A 16,565-nucleotide genomic window follows, 5' to 3' on the forward strand; every position below is an offset into this window, starting at 1 on the left:
TCTTAACTGATATTACCTCTTGTAAGGAGATTGAATAAGCAGCAATCAATGTTGGATGCTGGAGAGCAGAATGTGCTGCAGTGCTGAGCAGCTGTGACAGTGGGAAGTCCTGTCACAGCTACATCCCTTCAGGGGTAGGCAGCTAGTGCGTAACTAAATCATATTTTTTTCCAGTAACACTAAATTGAAAGAGATGTTGCTGGTTTGATTTGAAACCCATCATTTACCCTCTTCTAGCTTTGTTTTCCCAGTCAGTAAAGTGGGTATTACCTAGTATGAATCTCTCGGAAACCCTTTCCAAGACCTGCAGTAAATGCCAACATCTGGCCAGTGCTCAATTTAGCCTTTAAATCTTATAATACTGTTTTTAAAGTCTACTTATGCTTCCATCTGACAGGAGTTTCGGGAAATTCCTTACCTGAAGAAATTTAAGTGTAAAAAGCAGGACAGGGTATTCCCTCCAGATGCTGCGACTGCAAACTCTGTGCCTCCTCCCTCCGCATCTGCTCCTTTGACAGAGACCGTGTCTGCACCCAGAGGTAAGTGGCTGGCTGGGCACGGGTCAGTGGAGCTCAGGATGGTGTGTAATGCTATTTCCAGCCAGATAAACATGCTGGCCTGAACAGGCGTGCTGTTCTCCTGCCCCCAAGCAGGCAGAGCTCTCCTGTTAAAAAACAGCATAGCAGAGTCTCATGTGCTTCATCGTCCTAGCACAGGTTGACCCTGATGTGGTGTGTTGCCTGGGCACATGGGCTCGGGATCCCAGTTATTTTCTAACAAATCGTTTTGGGTATTTGTTGATGGTGAGGAAATTATGTGTTTGCAATGAATCAGAAACTTGAAGGCCAATGTTGCAAAACGTGTCCCAAGGGAGACCTGCTACGAAATGCCTTCTTGCATGGTTTCTTGGGAAACATCCAGGGACCTCCATAATGCCAGATATTCCACATCCAGCGTTAGGTTTTAAGGGCAAGAGTTGTTTGTTTGTTTGTTTGTTTGTTTGTTTGTTTTTTTTAAATCCTCCACTGAGATTTGGCTTTACCAGTCACTAACTCCCCTTATGCAAAATAGATATGCTGTCTCCAGCCCACAAACTGAGAAAATGTTGGACTCCAGAAATTTGCAATAGGCTGTTGGAATCAGTTGCATGCTTTGGTGATATAGCCTGTCCACTAAGAACTGTGCTGACTTCTTTCTTATTCAGCCTTTTAAACGCTGGCCATAGTTTTGGGTGCAGGGGATTATTGTTACTTGGTGAAAAGGGTGGGAGTAATTCTGCACAGCTAATTTTAGCCAGATCATGTTATTTTAGCAATGAAGACAAAGTAACCTAGGTCTTGGTTCTGATCGGCAAGCTGATTCCAGTGCCTTGAAAGTAAACTCAAGGTGTTGACCAGAATTAAAGCCAGGTTACTTTGTTTGCTAGCAACTTAACTACCCTTAGTAGGGGGAGAGGAGGAAAAACAAACCCTTCAGTTGGTCAACCAGAGTTAATAGTGTTTAGCAGTGCAGATGCTTAGACACTTGCCACATCCTGGACCCACCTGCATTGCAAGGTGTTAACGCGACGATGTGGTGGAGCCTCAGATGGTTACCAGTTTGCTCCTGACTTGTTATGGGATTTGCGTGATACAACTTTGTACTGTCTGTAAGATCGAGACCCAAATGTACTGTAATGTGTGGGAACACTGTTGTTTGAGAGACGATCCTTGTTCTCCAGCCCCTCCAAAACAGATTTCCTTTTGAAGAGGCAGAAGCTTTCATGTTACAGTGAGTTTCTCCCATGCTGTCCAGGCATCAGAGGGAAGCAGAGCAGGGTCTCTAGTAGCACAGTGCTGAAGCAGACTGATTTTTTTTTTTTTTTTTCATTTAAAAAAAAAAACCACAACGACAAACCAAAGGCAGGCAAATAATGTGCGTACATATCCATCTTCCCCATCTTCCATCCCTTCTGTTTGTTGGTGGGTGCTGAGCTTTGCTGCCTTTCCTAGGTGAAGGGGAGCTTCCTCCCACTTGCTTAGCATGGTCAGACCTGCTTTTGGACCCTTGTCTCCCTGCGAGCTGGGCTGATTGTCCTGAGCATGGGGGATGCTGTTCCTTTGTGCTTGTTATTTGCCTGGGGGACTCTGTGCCAGCTGCTAACGTGCGGTGTTATTTCCAAACCCCTAGACAAACCACTGACCAACATGAAGATCCTGGTTCTTGGAAAGCTATCAAAGAACAAGGAGGAGATGAAGAGCATTGTGGAGGAGCTGGGAGGAAAGATGACAACAACAGCTAACAAGGCCACCCTGTGCATCAGCACACAGAGTGAGCAGCCGTGCCTTGGTTACTGGTAGCACTGGTAACAGCTGAGCAGATTACAGAGGGCATGCATCCTTGGAGCTCTCTGGGGATCAGTGTTTGCATTAGGGGGAGTGTTTTGTGTGCGCACGTGGCCTCAGTGTGCTTGGAAAAGTAAAGACAGTATGCTGTATGAGTTTTACTTACCTAGCATGTTAATCCTGCGGGTTGTGCCGTAAGGCTCTGTCGGGTCTGCAGCAGCTGGAGCTCAGGTCTGTATGCAGACCATGGTGGTGTGGAAGCCACCCTTGTTGGGATGAAAGGTGCTGGGGGCTGTGTCCATGCTTGCCTTGGAGAAGCTGCAGAGCTGACTGTGGGTGCCCGAAGGCAGTTGTTTTCCCTGCTGGCAACTTAGGGACTGCTTTTTCTCCCTGTTGGAGTCAAGGTGCAAACTGGCTGCTGAGGTAGGAGAACTGCTCCCACCTGCCAGGAGGTCCAAGAGGGACTGTACAGCCCCAGCCCAGCTCTGGGAAGGGGAGAGCTGGACCAGCCAGATGAAACATGAGTGTTCCTGCTCTAGCTCAAGCTGCAGCTTTGAGCTGATGGGGGTTTTGCTCTCCACAGAACATGGTGAATCCGAAATGCGGTGGAACTGTGTTTCCACAAAGTGTTACCGAGCCCTGAATCATGGCCAGAGGGAGGGGCTAAAGTCTGAAACCTCACTGATGCTTTTTCTGTCTGTTTCCCACCCTGACTCTGCAGAGGATGTGGAGAAAATGAGCAAGAAGATGGAGGAAGTGAAGGAGGCCAAAGTCCGTGTGGTCTCTGAGCAGTTTCTTCAGGACGTGAAATCCTCCAGCAAGGACTTTCAGGAGCTTGTGTCTCTCCATGCCCTTTCGCCTTGGGGCGCAGAGGTGAAAATGGAGCACGAGGAAATGGCTGTGGATGGGAAGTGCAGCAAGCCCCCAAGTACGAAGAGTGCTGGGAAGGTCAAAGAAGAACAAGGTGAAGAACAAAGCGGTTGTTTCTCCGCAGGCCTGTTCAATGCTGTGCATGCACAAAGCAAACCTGGGTGTAGTCTATCCTTGCCCCTTCCTTGAGTTCTCTGCCCTTCTTCTCGTAATAAGTTTAAATAATGACACCTCAGGGCAAGACTAGCTTTAAATAAACATGAAGCTGAGCCCTGAGCTGGCTCTTGTTTCCCCTAGTTCAGTCTTGCTGCAGAGGTCTTCTGTGCTGCACATGCCCAGGCTTCCTGACATCAGTCCAGACTCTTCCTCATAACACCTCAGCTTCTCTCCCAGTTTGGGTCCATGTTGCAGCTCCAAGGAGGTGCTAGGGCACCAAGATGTGACAGATGCTGTCGTGACCCCCAAGGGGTGTTAGCAAGTGAGAAAATACTGGGGTCCAGAGCAATGGGTCTTTATTCTACTTAGTTTAGAACATAACGTTTTTTTAATGGTGGAGGAAAAACATCCACTGCCACAGAGAACTTGCATTATTAATGGTGGACATTGAACAAAACCATCGCGTCTGCTCGCCTATCTTCAGAACTTGTTCTTCCGCATGTCCTCCAAGTGTAGGTTTCTGTCGTACAAATTGGGTATGTTATTGCCAGACTATCTCACAGCAGCAGGATCTCCAGGGGACCTGACCACCCTCCACGCCCTCTGAAGTTTTTAAATCCCACTTAAACACAACCACAAATGTGACTTTTATCTGCTGTGCAGGTGAAAAAATGATATGGCCCACCCCTTGGGGCCCGAAGGAAGGAGACAGAATCTGGGGAGATCTTATTTTTCATTTGAGTGCGGGCTGTGAATTGGCTGCTAAAGCCAGGTAAAAAAAAAGCCATTGAAGTCATGTTCATTTACCGGGCATCTGATTTGAAGTCTCCTTAGGGTGATAATTACACAAGTTGAGAATTTAAATGTTGATTCAAGTCAGACTGTGTTGCCTGCCTAGAAAAAAATATTAACTCTCTTTTGCTGCAGGACCTAGCAAGTCTGAAAAGAAAATGAAGCTAACGGTTAAAGGTGGAGCAGCGGTAGATCCTGATTCTGGTGAGTGATAACAATGGCTGTGCCTGCACCACACACAGTCTTCAGGATGTGTGATGGTTTGCAAAATGTTTTTCTGTGAAAGGATAAGGGTTCCATAAAAGGAATGTGAATTTTTAAACCATGTTTTTCTTGCTGTCAGAGGAAGGATATTGATTGACATCCAAAGCTGGATATTCTAGGATTTTTCTAGTGTAACTTTCAGAAGGACCACTTCAGCTAAGGAGTGCGCCTTGTTCAGCTTCAGGAGCATCTGTCAGTGGGGTGAATAAAGGCCCAGCCAGCAGAGGCCACAGGTCTGGCACGAGCATCTGCCCCCAGGCTCTTAGGGGAGCAGCTAATGCTACTCTGCAAACCTACGGTGCACAGACATTGTTCTGAGAATTCATGCTGCATCCAAGGCCAGCATTTGATTTTTCAGTCCATTCGCTAATGTGACACCTGCAGAACTGTGTCTCTTGAGAATTCCTCTACCCAGTCATGCAGTGTTAAATACTAGATTTTAGATGGTCCTTTTTCAAAAGTTACAATTTTTTTTCTCTAGCTAGGATTGAGGTTCACTCCAGCGTATCTACGGGTGCGTGCTCTCACAATTTATTAAAAAGAAAACGTGCTTCAAGTGGCTTTGAATGAGCACGTGGTCACTGTTTTTGTGGTATTTTTGTTAAGATTCGTGCTGCTTCGTGAAACATTTGAGTGAGCGCAAATGTAGGAAGGACACCTAAAATGGTAACCTCCTCTGTGTTCTAATGTTTCTTCTCTGTAGGTTTGGAGGATTCTGCTCACGTCTTTGAAAAAGGTGGAAAGATTTTCAGCGCAACCCTGGGCCTAGTAGATATTGTGAAAGGAACAAATTCCTATTATAAACTGCAGCTGCTAGAGGATGACAGAGAGAACAGGTGAGTTTAGTTTTCCCTAGAAATACTTTTGTTCGCTTTTTTCCAATAAATACTGGATTTTTGGCATCTACAAAAGCAAAGTATGAGTAAAATGTCTTTGTGAGGAGATATAGATAGATATGTTTGTTTAAAAAAAAAACAACCAAAACCGAACAAACAAACAAACAAAAACTGCAAAACACCACCAAAACCACAAAAAAACCCAAAACCTACAAAACAACCAAACAAAAAGCCACCCTGGGGAGATCTATGCTCAGTGTGGGATCATTTCTTTGTGGTGTTGACAAAACCTAAGTTGGGAGGTGAGTAATTTTGCAGAATTGCATGTGGTAGTGTTGATTCCTGCATCCTAGGATGAGTGAGGCATGTACAACTGGTGTCTTTAGGACTGGGTTAATTGGCTAACAGGAGGGCCACAGTGCTCTATGACTGATGGTTGCCCTTGAAAGTACCGAAGCAGAATTTGGTGGAGGTTCCTCTGTTCTAACATCAAGACCCTACATGTAAAGTCAGCGATGTTGGGAATCTTTCCAATATTCTCCCACTCACTCTTGTCTTCTAATTGCGGAGCTGTAACCTTGGGAAACAAAAACAGATTCTGGCTATTCTACCACAATGTAGTCCTGAATAAAATGCACTGAAATGGTCAGGGGATGATTATGTGTGTTTAGCTTTCCAGTCTCATCAGACGCATGGCAGAGCTGTCCAGTGGTTGCATTACTGAACACAGATAAAGAAATGGAGAGGGTTCTTTAAAATGAAACTGCTCCCCCAAGCACATGTGGGATGCACAGAAATCTAGAAGAGCTAATGGCTGTCAGCAACAACCCTGGTTCAGCTCTGGGTTTATTGCATTTCACCATGTTCATAATAAGCTTTTGTTACTGGCTCTTGTATGTGGGGTTTTGTTACTGGATCTGTGATTCAGTACATGGAGGGATCTCCGTGCCTGTGTTTCATGCCTGACAAATTGGAAAGGTTGATTGATCGTATCCCTATAAATAATGTGGGTGCTCACCCAAGGTGATGTCAGTAATAAAAACAAATACTTGAGTTACTTTTGGTTTCTCTAAAAATCTGAACTCTAGGACTTGAGGCTTAAAGATGCATGGTGTTTGTTTTTCAAATATGCAATCCCAATAGCCTGAAGAGTCGTATTCGTGAAAGGTTAACACTGAAGAGACAGTAGCCTCTCTGTTCCTGCTGTGCACACATTTATCCTCAGGGCTGTAGGTCTGGTGTGTTAACACTGGGCAGTTTTTTACACCACTTCTTGGACATATGCTCTGTGGTGGCTTTTCTGTTCCTCTCCTGCAGTTGCTGACAGAGAATGTCTTCCATAAAATCAATGGCATGCAAATGGCTGATTCGCATGCCATTGCACGGTTGTTGCAGGATCGGTTTCATTTGGACTGAGATCTAGAGCCAGAGTATCTTATGTCTGTTCTTTTCTCATGTTTTACTTCTCTAGATACTGGGTGTTCAGATCTTGGGGTCGTGTGGGCACTGTAATCGGGAGTAACAAGCTGGAGCAGATGCCCTCAAAAGAAGATGCCGTTGAACACTTCCTGAATTTGTATGAAGAGAAAACTGGCAATTCTTGGCATTCAAAGAACTTCACTAAATACCCCAAAAAATTCTACCCGCTGGAAATAGATTATGGGCAGGTAACTCTGCAACGTCCCTGTACCAGGTGGAGGAGCATTGCTCAGCTGCTTTCCTCTAGCTGTTCTGTTCTGTGCTCACTGTTGGACTGCTTACACTTAGCAAACCTGAGGAATGAAGTGCAGGTGCAACTATTGCATCTTCTGTGTGCTACAGAAAGAGAGCTGTAGATCAATGAGTGTCATGCATTAAAATAGATGCTTCGGGAAACTAAGTAGTTTTCCATTGTCAAGTCTTTAAGTCCCTTTAGTGCTCGTTCCTGTCTACTCTGTAATTCCAAGGGTGTTAATTTGAACTTAATTCAGCAGTCATTTCACATACTTCCTGTCTGAAAACACTATTTTCTTTTATTTAAAATAGATACTTCTCATCTGTCTTCGGCATCCAAAATCCTCCCAAATGGCAAAGCAGCTCCTATGCAGTATTCTGCTTAGTGCACGTATTGAGCAGGCTGAGAAAGAGAAATTATTCATTGCCAGTAAGATTTGGCTATTTAGACAGCTACGCTAAAGAATTCTCTTCCTTCTGCCCAGTGGGGGTTTGTGTGTTTATTTAAAGGCATACCCATAACTTAAACTATTTTCAGATTAAATAGTTGAATGCTGTTAATAGCTATAAAGATACCAGAGAATGTATTTTCAAGCCGTTGCATTTTTCTGTGGTAAAATTACTGGATGTCATCTTTCAGTGCGAAGTACTCGATGCTTAGCTTTATTTCTGGAAATTTGAATATTGCAGCAGCAACGTGTCTGTTACACTGCAATGTACAGTGATATTCTGAGGCATCTGGCAGATGCTTTATTGCTGCAATGCTCTATCCATGAGAGCATCTACATGGTATTATGGCTAATGGATGATTCCTCTGCTCATCTATGACAGTTTTTATTACAAAAGCTTAGTGAAACTAGTTATTGCATCTCTATTTTGTCATAAAGGCAACAAAGTAAACAGTCATTTTTTCATATCAAGATCTCTATGCAGCAGAAAGCTTGCAGAAAAAGTAATTAATACTGTTGCTTGAGGTGAAGCAGAGATGCACACAGAGTTAATATTCCCTTAATTCTACTTATATTTTATAGTGCTGCCTCTTAAAATAATGTCTGCCAAATTACTGAATAGGTGGTTTTTTAAACCTTCTTTGTTCCAAAATGTCAGAGCAATGTCCCACGCTCCCTGTGAACTTCAGGCTAGTCATAGTATGCATACACTAAATTAGTTTTGAGTTGTTACCATGGCAGCCAGCCTGTTACTTTTATCCTTTGTGATTTTGCTAATTCTGATACTATTTTTACCTCCCAGGATGAAGAAGCTGTCAGGAAACTGACAGTGGGTGCCGGGACTAAGTCAAAACTTGCTAAGCCAATCCAAGACCTTATTAAGATGATCTTTGATGTGGAGAGCATGAAGAAAGCAATGGTGGAATTTGAGGTGACCATACAAGTTCATGTTTCTTGCTTTTAACCCTCCTTTCTCTCTTTACATCATACTTATACAGCCAGAAGCAAGTTCTTTGCAATCCAGGGTGCATCAAACTTCCCAGAAGTCAGCATGAGTTTTAGCTCAGTGTTAAAATAAGGGCAAGAGTCTGACCCGAATTTGCCAAGCACTGGAGGTAGTAACTTAAGTTATGATGCGTGCAGTTTTTAAAACACGGGTGCATTCTTTGTTCTTCAATGGGGAATGTCTGTATCGGCGTCTACAACTTAACAAGCCTATGAGAAACTCATCTGCAGGTCCTGGAATCAGTAATCGTTCTCTATTTTTTTCCGGTGACATGTGCATCATGACCACTGTTCGCTGAATGCTCTTAAAATATTAACACAAATAGGCAATTTGCTGGTGATGTGAGGCAGGAAGGACTTCTGTTTTGTGAGTGGTGAAGCACATTGCGGGGGGGGGGGGGGAGCACTACCGCTAATTTAGGTGGCAAATGAACATGCAGCTCAGACTCAAGAAATGCTGCCAGTTCATACATGCACTAATGAAGTGCCTTGACAGAGTCCAGATCCTCTTCAGAACAGGGCCAAACTCTAGATTTTTTTGTTGTTGTTGTTTTATTTCTCATTTGTTCTAATGATAACCCTATTTTCATCCATTCTTCTTTCTTCCGTACTTCTTGATCCATGCTTCTAACAAGCTTTTGGAGAGTGGTCTGGTAGCATCATCTGTCTCTCCTTGCATGGAAATGGTTTTACTGGTGTTCAGAGATCCTGCAGTTTGTTTTAAGGCAGCCATTCAAACTGGGTTAAGTCTAAATAGCACATTTCAGTTTTTTTCAGCCAGCTTAGTTATCCTGCTCTACGACTTCATATTTAAGCAGCTGTTGTTTGCTCTCTGTATCAGTATTCCATGTATCTGCTTTTCAGAACAGGCTTTGCACCATTTCGTACAGCTTATCTGAAAGCTTTCAGATGCCTTACCCAATATTTTGCAGTACCTTGGGTTTATTGTGTTCTCCTGTATCTTGAGTGGTTCTTTGCATCAAAGGCTTCTAAAATATTAATAATTCTTTGTAACTGGAACTGGCTGAAGACTGAACTGATCATCATCTGATGTTTTCTGGTTTTGTAGAACTCTGTTGAAACCACGTTAATTCACACCAGCTGCAGATCTATAGGAGACCTGGGAGTCCAGATGGGCCTGTCTTCCTATTAGATTTATCTTCCTTTACTGTTGCTGCCGAACAGCTGTTTTCCATTGGAGGAAATAATGTTTTTCCTAGTTAGAGGTTTCTGTGCATCCTCTGAAAACAGCTGCTTGGTTCCTTTAATCAGCCTGATCTCAAGTATTTAATTCTATCCAGGCACTCTTGCTCTGCCAAAACTGTAGCAAATTCTTATTCTTTCCATTACATGACAATAGATTTAGCTGATGTATTTCTCTTCCTGCTTCTAATTTAGCTTTCAAGAGTTTTACCTCACCAAGCATACAGGGGTTTATTACAGTTCTCTGTCATTGCCTTACATGAAAAGGCTAGTTAGAGGGCTGAGTCTACTCTGCTGCTGTCCTCTCTTGCCTGGGTGGAAGGCAAACATCTCCCTTGCCTCTCATGACAATCTTGGTGCACACATCTGTGATGTGGAGCTAATTCTTCATGTTGCCCTCAGTGCATCTGGCAGTAATTGCAGTGCTGTTGTTTTAGACCCAGCCCCTTGGCTGCTGTGCTCTTTTGATGCATCTAATGATAAAGCTTTGGATACAGTTTCGCTTTATATTAGCTCTGCAGGGCTCTCTTCACCTCCCATGACTCATAGGAGACACAAACTCCAGCCCTTTGGCTGTAGGTGGGCTCTGTAAGAGATACATTACTCAATCACATCGTTGGGGGATGTGTTAGTTTATAGGTGTTAGTGTTCATGTGTTAGTGCTTATGTGTGTTAGTTTATAGGTTTATATAACTTCGGGTTAGTATAGGTATCTGCAGCTATTCTGCACATCCAAGTTAAATGGCCCGTTTTACATGTCCTTCGTGATTTTTTGCTAATAATTAGATAATACAGATGGATGGTACTCAACAAGAAAGTATTGGCCCCGAAAGTTTGGGAGCCACAAATCTCTTGCAAGTTCTTTTTCATTAGGTTATTAATCTTGGCTTTGTGACTCTCGTGTCCCCAGGACATGATCAGTTTTGAAGCCTGTCTTTTCTCTTGCAGTCTATCTTTGCTTTTCTTAGTATCTGGCTTTATGTATGCTTAGCTGTAGCTAAAGCTGAAAATTCTCCTAAGGCCCAGTACAGGGTGCAAATCTCCATACAAAATCACTTTAGGGCTTTCACACTCGTCTGTAGCTTGGAAGAGCCTTCTGAGTTCAGCTTGCAGAGAAGGTTTGCATAAAGCTGGGTTTCCTAGCTCCATAACAAATAAATAATGTAGAACTTATCCAGATGGTACATGATATACCTGGTTTCATAGGATCTTCTGTCCTTGAGCTGAATCATAAACCCATCAAGTTAAGTAAAAGCTACTTTCACCTGCAGGGTGTGCAGTGAGTACTGTCAACGGTCCAGAGGGTGTATGTATGATCTTAGTGGCTGGAATGCTGCTTGGCAGAAAAGGACCTGGGGGTGCTGGTTGACAGCCAGCTGAACATGAGCCAGCAGTGTGCCCAGGTGGCCAAGAGGGCCAATGGCATCCTGGCTTGTATCAGGAATAGTGTGGCCAGCAGGACCAGGGAGGTGATAGTGCCCCTGTACTCGGCACTGGTGAGGCTGCACCTCGAGTGCTGTGTTCAGTTTTGGGCCCCTCACTGCAGACAGGACGTTGAGGTGCTGGAGCGTGTCCAGAGAAGGGCAACGAAGCTGGTGAAGGGCCTAGAGCACAAGTTTTAGGAGGAGCGGCTGAGGGAGCTGGGGTTGTTTAGCCTGAAGAAGAGGAGGCTGAGGGGAGACGTTATTGCTCTCTACAGCTACCTGAAAGGAGGCTGTAGCAAGGTGGGGGTTGGTCTCTTCGCAGGCAGCAAGCAACAGGACGAGAAGAAATGGCCTCAAGTTGTGCCAGGGAAGGTTTAGATTAGATATTAGGAAAAACTTCTTCACAGAGAGAGTGGTTAGGCATTGGAACAGCCTGTCCAGGGAAGTGGTGCAATTGCAGTCCCTGGAAGTATTCAAAAGACATGTGGATGTGGTGCTTAGGGACATAGTTTAGAAGTGGACCTGGCAGTTAGGTTAACGGTTGGACTCGATGATCTCAGAGGTCTTTTCCAAACAATGATTCTATGATCTTTGTAAAAGACTCCATTAGACTTGATTTTTGTCAAACGTTTTTGCATTCAGATGGTCCTTAACAATGCAAGGATTTAATGCAAATCCAAAACTCTCCCAAGATCCATCAATGCACAACAAAAGCAACATATAAATTAAATCAGTGGATAAATGCAGGCAACCAAGACATCACTTTTAACTCAGTTGCTTTTTTGGGGAGGTTTGTTTTTCATTAATGAATACAAAGCATCTTATAACCTCTTTGCATTTGATCCTTGATAATTGTAGAGTAAAGTTGTACCTAGAGACACAAATGACTTTATGAACAAGCATTATTTCATTCAGTTTGCTTCTTTGCCAGCCTGAAATGTATGGTTACTGAAGTGGTTGAGGAATCCATCTGACACCAGGTCAATATTAAACTTCCAGCCAGACACTTAGTACCCTATTTTCATGTTGCCCTAGCATGCATGCTTGGTTTCCTATTGCAGTATTCCATTGTTTATAGGATGTCTTAGTAGCTTGCGCTGTCCTGACATCGTTCCTCGAGCCATAGAGATTAAAACCAAGTCTGAAATGTTTCCATTCTTCGTGTGGTCGGTCCTACCAGGATGGAGAGATTTGTTCCGTAGAAACCAGAGAGGGAATGGTGCAATGGTTTCAGCATAGTGAAATCCTGTTTTAATCGTTTAAATCTTCATCAGATTGACCTGCAGAAGATGCCGTTGGGAAAACTGAGCAAGCGACAGATCCAGAGTGCATACTCCATCCTTAATGAGGTTCAGCAGGTGAGCATGAAAGAGATGTTGGAGCAAGAGGGGAATTCAGAAGTTGTTCTGGGCTCGGAGTGGCGTGGATGCTGAGCTGTGTGTATAAAGATCTGTGCTTTCTCACTGGAGAAGAGGGATATGCCTTCCACGGGTAACTAGTTCTCCTTGCTGTTGTACCAGTTTGGGCAGTACTTGTATCTTTCATGGTTTTGTAGCACAAACTTCAGGCTGAGCCAGATGTAAATGGCAGTTGAGCAAATGAAGCGGGTGTCTTGATCTAGTAGCGAGCTGGTGTTTCCATCCCAGAGAAGTCTGTTTGAGCATGAGAATAAAGGTTAAGTTGACACAGGAAAGGGTCTGGCTTGATGACATTACTGCATTTACACATCATGATCTGGACCATTCCAAGAATCACTACATAGTGTTGCCTGAACAGCTTGCAAAAGTGTACCAGTATACCCCATTTTTTTTGTCACAGGCTCCCTGACAAAGCATAGATATGGGAAGTTTTACTTCGGTTGTTACAGAGGACCAGAACACTTGCCAAGGACATGTACCCCTTCCATATCCAGAGGCCTTTATTTTGCCTTCCAGAAACATAATCCCCATTAGATTTTTCTCATACCAGAAATTCTGTATTTCTGTGCAAGTACTGTGACTTGCTACATGCAAAACAATTAAACAGAATTGCCCTTTTTAGTCCTGTGAGAGTTTCAGCATTAAAACTATTTGTATTGCTGCTTCTTTGTATTAGTCCTCAAGTATCTTGTGTGTGTCTATTGCTATGGAGACTTAATCTTACTCAGTAATTTTCTTTGATGCTTGTTGTCTTGTCTAGGCAGTTTCTGACAGTGGTTCAGAATCCCAGATCTTGGACCTTTCCAACCGCTTCTATACTCTGATTCCTCATGACTTTGGGATGAAGAAACCACCTCTCCTAAATAACTTGGAATACATTCAGGTATTGCCTGGAAACAGTATGTTGTTTGCAGACAACACACTTGATATCAGACATCTTAACACAGACAATTTATGAGGTTTTAAGCCTTACTTTAAGCTCATGCTTTCATGAGGTTAAGCTTGTTTTTCTTCAGAATATCTTTTTGTTTGTTTGTTGCATATATGTGTGTATACATACACAAATAATTATATACATATATATAAGGTATTAGAAGATATATATGTTATATATTACGGTCTGTATATATATGTGTGTGTATATTTTAGTATGTTTAAGTATATATATTAAAAAAAAAAAAAGGCAATGTTGTTGTGTTGTTAGATAGCGGTGTGTGGCCAGTGATTCACGTACACTTTTATGATTTGGGATATTCCAGAGTTACTCTGAACATGTCAAAGGCACAAGTAAATAACCTCTTTAAATCCTTCAGGCTAAAGTGCAGATGTTGGACAACTTGCTTGATATTGAGGTTGCTTACAGCCTTCTCAGAGGTGGAAATGAAGATGGAGATAAAGACCCAATTGACATTAACTATGAAAAACTTCGAACTGATATTAAGGTAAAGGAAATGAGTGAATGTGAATACAAGCTGATGTCCTGTTAGTTTGGAGTATAACAAATTGCCTAAACTGTAAGTGGACAGCTGTGACTGTTAAAAAGATTACTTCAATCAAGGGTCACTTGAGATGGTTAAGGGACTGGAACATTTGTGGTATGAGGAGATGCTGAGAGAGCTGGGGCTTTTTAATGGGCAGATAGGAAGGCTCAGGGGATATCTTATCAATGTCTATAAATACCTGAGGGGGAAGGGAGTAAAGAAGACACAGGCAGACTGTTTTCAGTGGTACCCAGTGACAAGAGGAAAGGGGTACAAATTGAAATACAGGACATTATATTTAAACAAAAGAAAAAGCTTTTGTTACGGATGATGTTTGGTTTGGGGTTTTTTGTTTGTCTCTCTACTGTGAGGGCGGTCAAACACTGGAAAAGGTTGCTCAGAGAGGCTGTGGAGGCTCCATTCTTGGAGGTGTTGAAAGCCTGACTGGACTCAGCCCTTGGTAAACTCCTCCAGCTGACCCTTATTCGAGCAAGGGAGGTGGAAGTCGTCTCAATTTCCATCTCAGATGTTCTGTGACTGAGTGCAGTCTGTATACCTGTACATCTTCTCTAGCTGGGAATAAATTTCCACCTAAATGATAAAGGAGGCTTAAACTGGGGAGTTGTAAGCCTAGGGTGGATGTCATCATGTTATAAGAAGCCTGCTAATTTGTATGCTAAAGAACCTTCTCTTGTTTGCCTCTTTGCAGGTGGTTGACAAAGATTCAGAAGAAGCCAAGATTATTAAACAATATGTGAAAAATACTCACGCTGCTACTCACAACGCATATGATCTCAAAGTCGTGGATGTAAGCTGGGCAATACTGGGGTTTAAGTTTGTGAAGATGGACTCCAAGTTAACTTGTTTGCAGTTTCCTTTTATTTTTGCATAGCTTATCTACTTTCCTTTGTTGAAAGGATGGTTTGATAGACCAACTGCTATTTAATAGAATAGCAAAAGTGTAGGCAGAGATGAGTCTAAGCTTACTGAGGTATCTTTGGGGGGGTGTTTTTATTTTAATTTAATTGGCCTCAAAAAGGAGGTGAAGGAGTAGTCATCTTCTAAAATTGAGCCTTAGTTCATTGAATGATTTTTCAGAAAACTATGGTCTCATGAAAACGCAGAAGGGAAGGTGGAGAAGTAATCAATAACAAGTACTGTGTGATCAATGCTGCCTCCTTTTTGCTCGCATGACATAGCAAACTGCAAATACTAAAAACCATCCAGATCAATTTTCCTAAGCAGATTAGTGTATATTCCAGACTGGATGACTTTTTTTCATCTGATTAGTTGCATGAAGGTAATGGTTTATTTGCTTGGTTGTTCTTTTTCTCCTATCCTTTATTGCATTGAAGATCTTCAGGATTGAGCGTGAAGGAGAGAGTCAGCGTTACAAGCCATTTAAGCAGCTTCATAATCGCCAGCTGCTGTGGCACGGTTCCCGCACCACCAACTTCGCTGGTATCCTCTCGCAGGGTCTCCGGATAGCTCCCCCTGAAGCTCCTGTGGTACGTTGAACAGATAGCTTCTCTGGCTGCCTCCATCCCTGTGTCCAGAGATGGCCGCAGTCAGAGACAACCTAAATAGGAGAATGTCTGTGTGGGGAGGGCTCGCTGTTGTCTCTCAGCATGCAGACAACGTTGTGTGTCCAGAGTTGGTTGCTGACTGGTGTCCACAAGAGCTTGAGTGGCAGCTTTGCTCTCCTGGGAGCCCAGCCAGGTGGATTCAATGCTGCCTTTGTATTATTGTCCCAGTCTTTTTTCTTTTTTTTTTTTTTTTTTTTTTTTCTTTTGCTGCTTGCAGACCGGCTACATGTTTGGGAAGGGCATCTATTTTGCAGACATGGTATCCAAGAGTGCCAACTACTGTCACACATCTCAAGCTGATCCCATAGGCTTAATACTACTGGGAGAAGTTGCCCTTGGAAATATGTAAGTAACTTAGGAAGAGTATTTGCCGAACGTGTTTAATATATCATGGTCGAAGGTGATGCTAAAATTGCAAGCCTTCTCTTCAGTGTGAAGAAAGAGCAGTTTGTATTTCTTTAGAAAAAATTTTTTTTTTTTTCTTAAAATGAGAGCTATTTGGTGGGGCAAAAAAATCAGTGTTGCAGTTCTAGAATCTTGTACTAAATGCCAATATCACTGAAACTAGTAACTGAGACAAAGAAGGAAGGCTGTTGAGCTCCAGAAGAGTAGATTCCAAATGAACTTTATATTAACTCACCATAGAGCGAAGCCTGAAGAAAAAGTGATTTTTCACCAAGATAGTTTAAGATGAATGTAAAATGCTATTGTGTGTTCTTTGTGCTGTCCAGGTATGAGCTAAAGAATGCTTCCCACATAACAAAATTGCCCAAGGGAAAACACAGTGTGAAAGGTAAGCATTAGTAGTTGTCATTGGTGATCTGTTATTGATGGCAAACTCATGTTGTGGCGCTCCGCTTAGCGTAGAGATCTATAGTTATTTCATAGCTGTACTTCCTTTAAGAGTTTGCATGATGTTGCCTTATAGTTGCATATGTACATGTGTATGTGGTGTTTTGAAATGGGAGTTAGTGCGCTTGGAAGCTTAAGACTGCAGTTAATGTGTTGCCTGAAGTTCAGGAGGAAACTTTCATTTGATATTAC

The 16,565-nt window shown here is 42.9% G+C and overlaps 1 protein-coding gene across 1 annotated transcript in view; it reads left to right on the forward strand.

The window, feature by feature from the left end:
• The window catches only part of PARP1 (poly(ADP-ribose) polymerase 1), a 34,920-nt gene that overhangs the window by 15,040 nt on the left and 3,315 nt on the right, over window positions 1-16,565 (forward strand). Inside the window, exons 8-21 of the mRNA XM_087776892.1 lie at window positions 398-539; window positions 2,170-2,310; window positions 3,046-3,288; window positions 4,278-4,346; window positions 5,110-5,242; window positions 6,714-6,909; window positions 8,207-8,335; window positions 12,311-12,394; window positions 13,215-13,337; window positions 13,768-13,896; window positions 14,645-14,743; window positions 15,291-15,443; window positions 15,739-15,866; window positions 16,253-16,314. Of these exons, the coding sequence (XP_087633018.1) occupies window positions 398-539; window positions 2,170-2,310; window positions 3,046-3,288; window positions 4,278-4,346; window positions 5,110-5,242; window positions 6,714-6,909; window positions 8,207-8,335; window positions 12,311-12,394; window positions 13,215-13,337; window positions 13,768-13,896; window positions 14,645-14,743; window positions 15,291-15,443; window positions 15,739-15,866; window positions 16,253-16,314 (1,831 nt within the window). The remainder of the gene's footprint in view (window positions 1-397; window positions 540-2,169; window positions 2,311-3,045; window positions 3,289-4,277; window positions 4,347-5,109; window positions 5,243-6,713; window positions 6,910-8,206; window positions 8,336-12,310; window positions 12,395-13,214; window positions 13,338-13,767; window positions 13,897-14,644; window positions 14,744-15,290; window positions 15,444-15,738; window positions 15,867-16,252; window positions 16,315-16,565) is intronic.

This window comes from Nipponia nippon, unplaced genomic scaffold (assembly GCF_047370975.1).
Source record: "Nipponia nippon isolate SJK-2023a ecotype South Korea unplaced genomic scaffold, ASM4737097v1 scaffold_4, whole genome shotgun sequence".
NCBI classification, from domain to species: Eukaryota; Metazoa; Chordata; class Aves; order Pelecaniformes; family Threskiornithidae; genus Nipponia; species Nipponia nippon.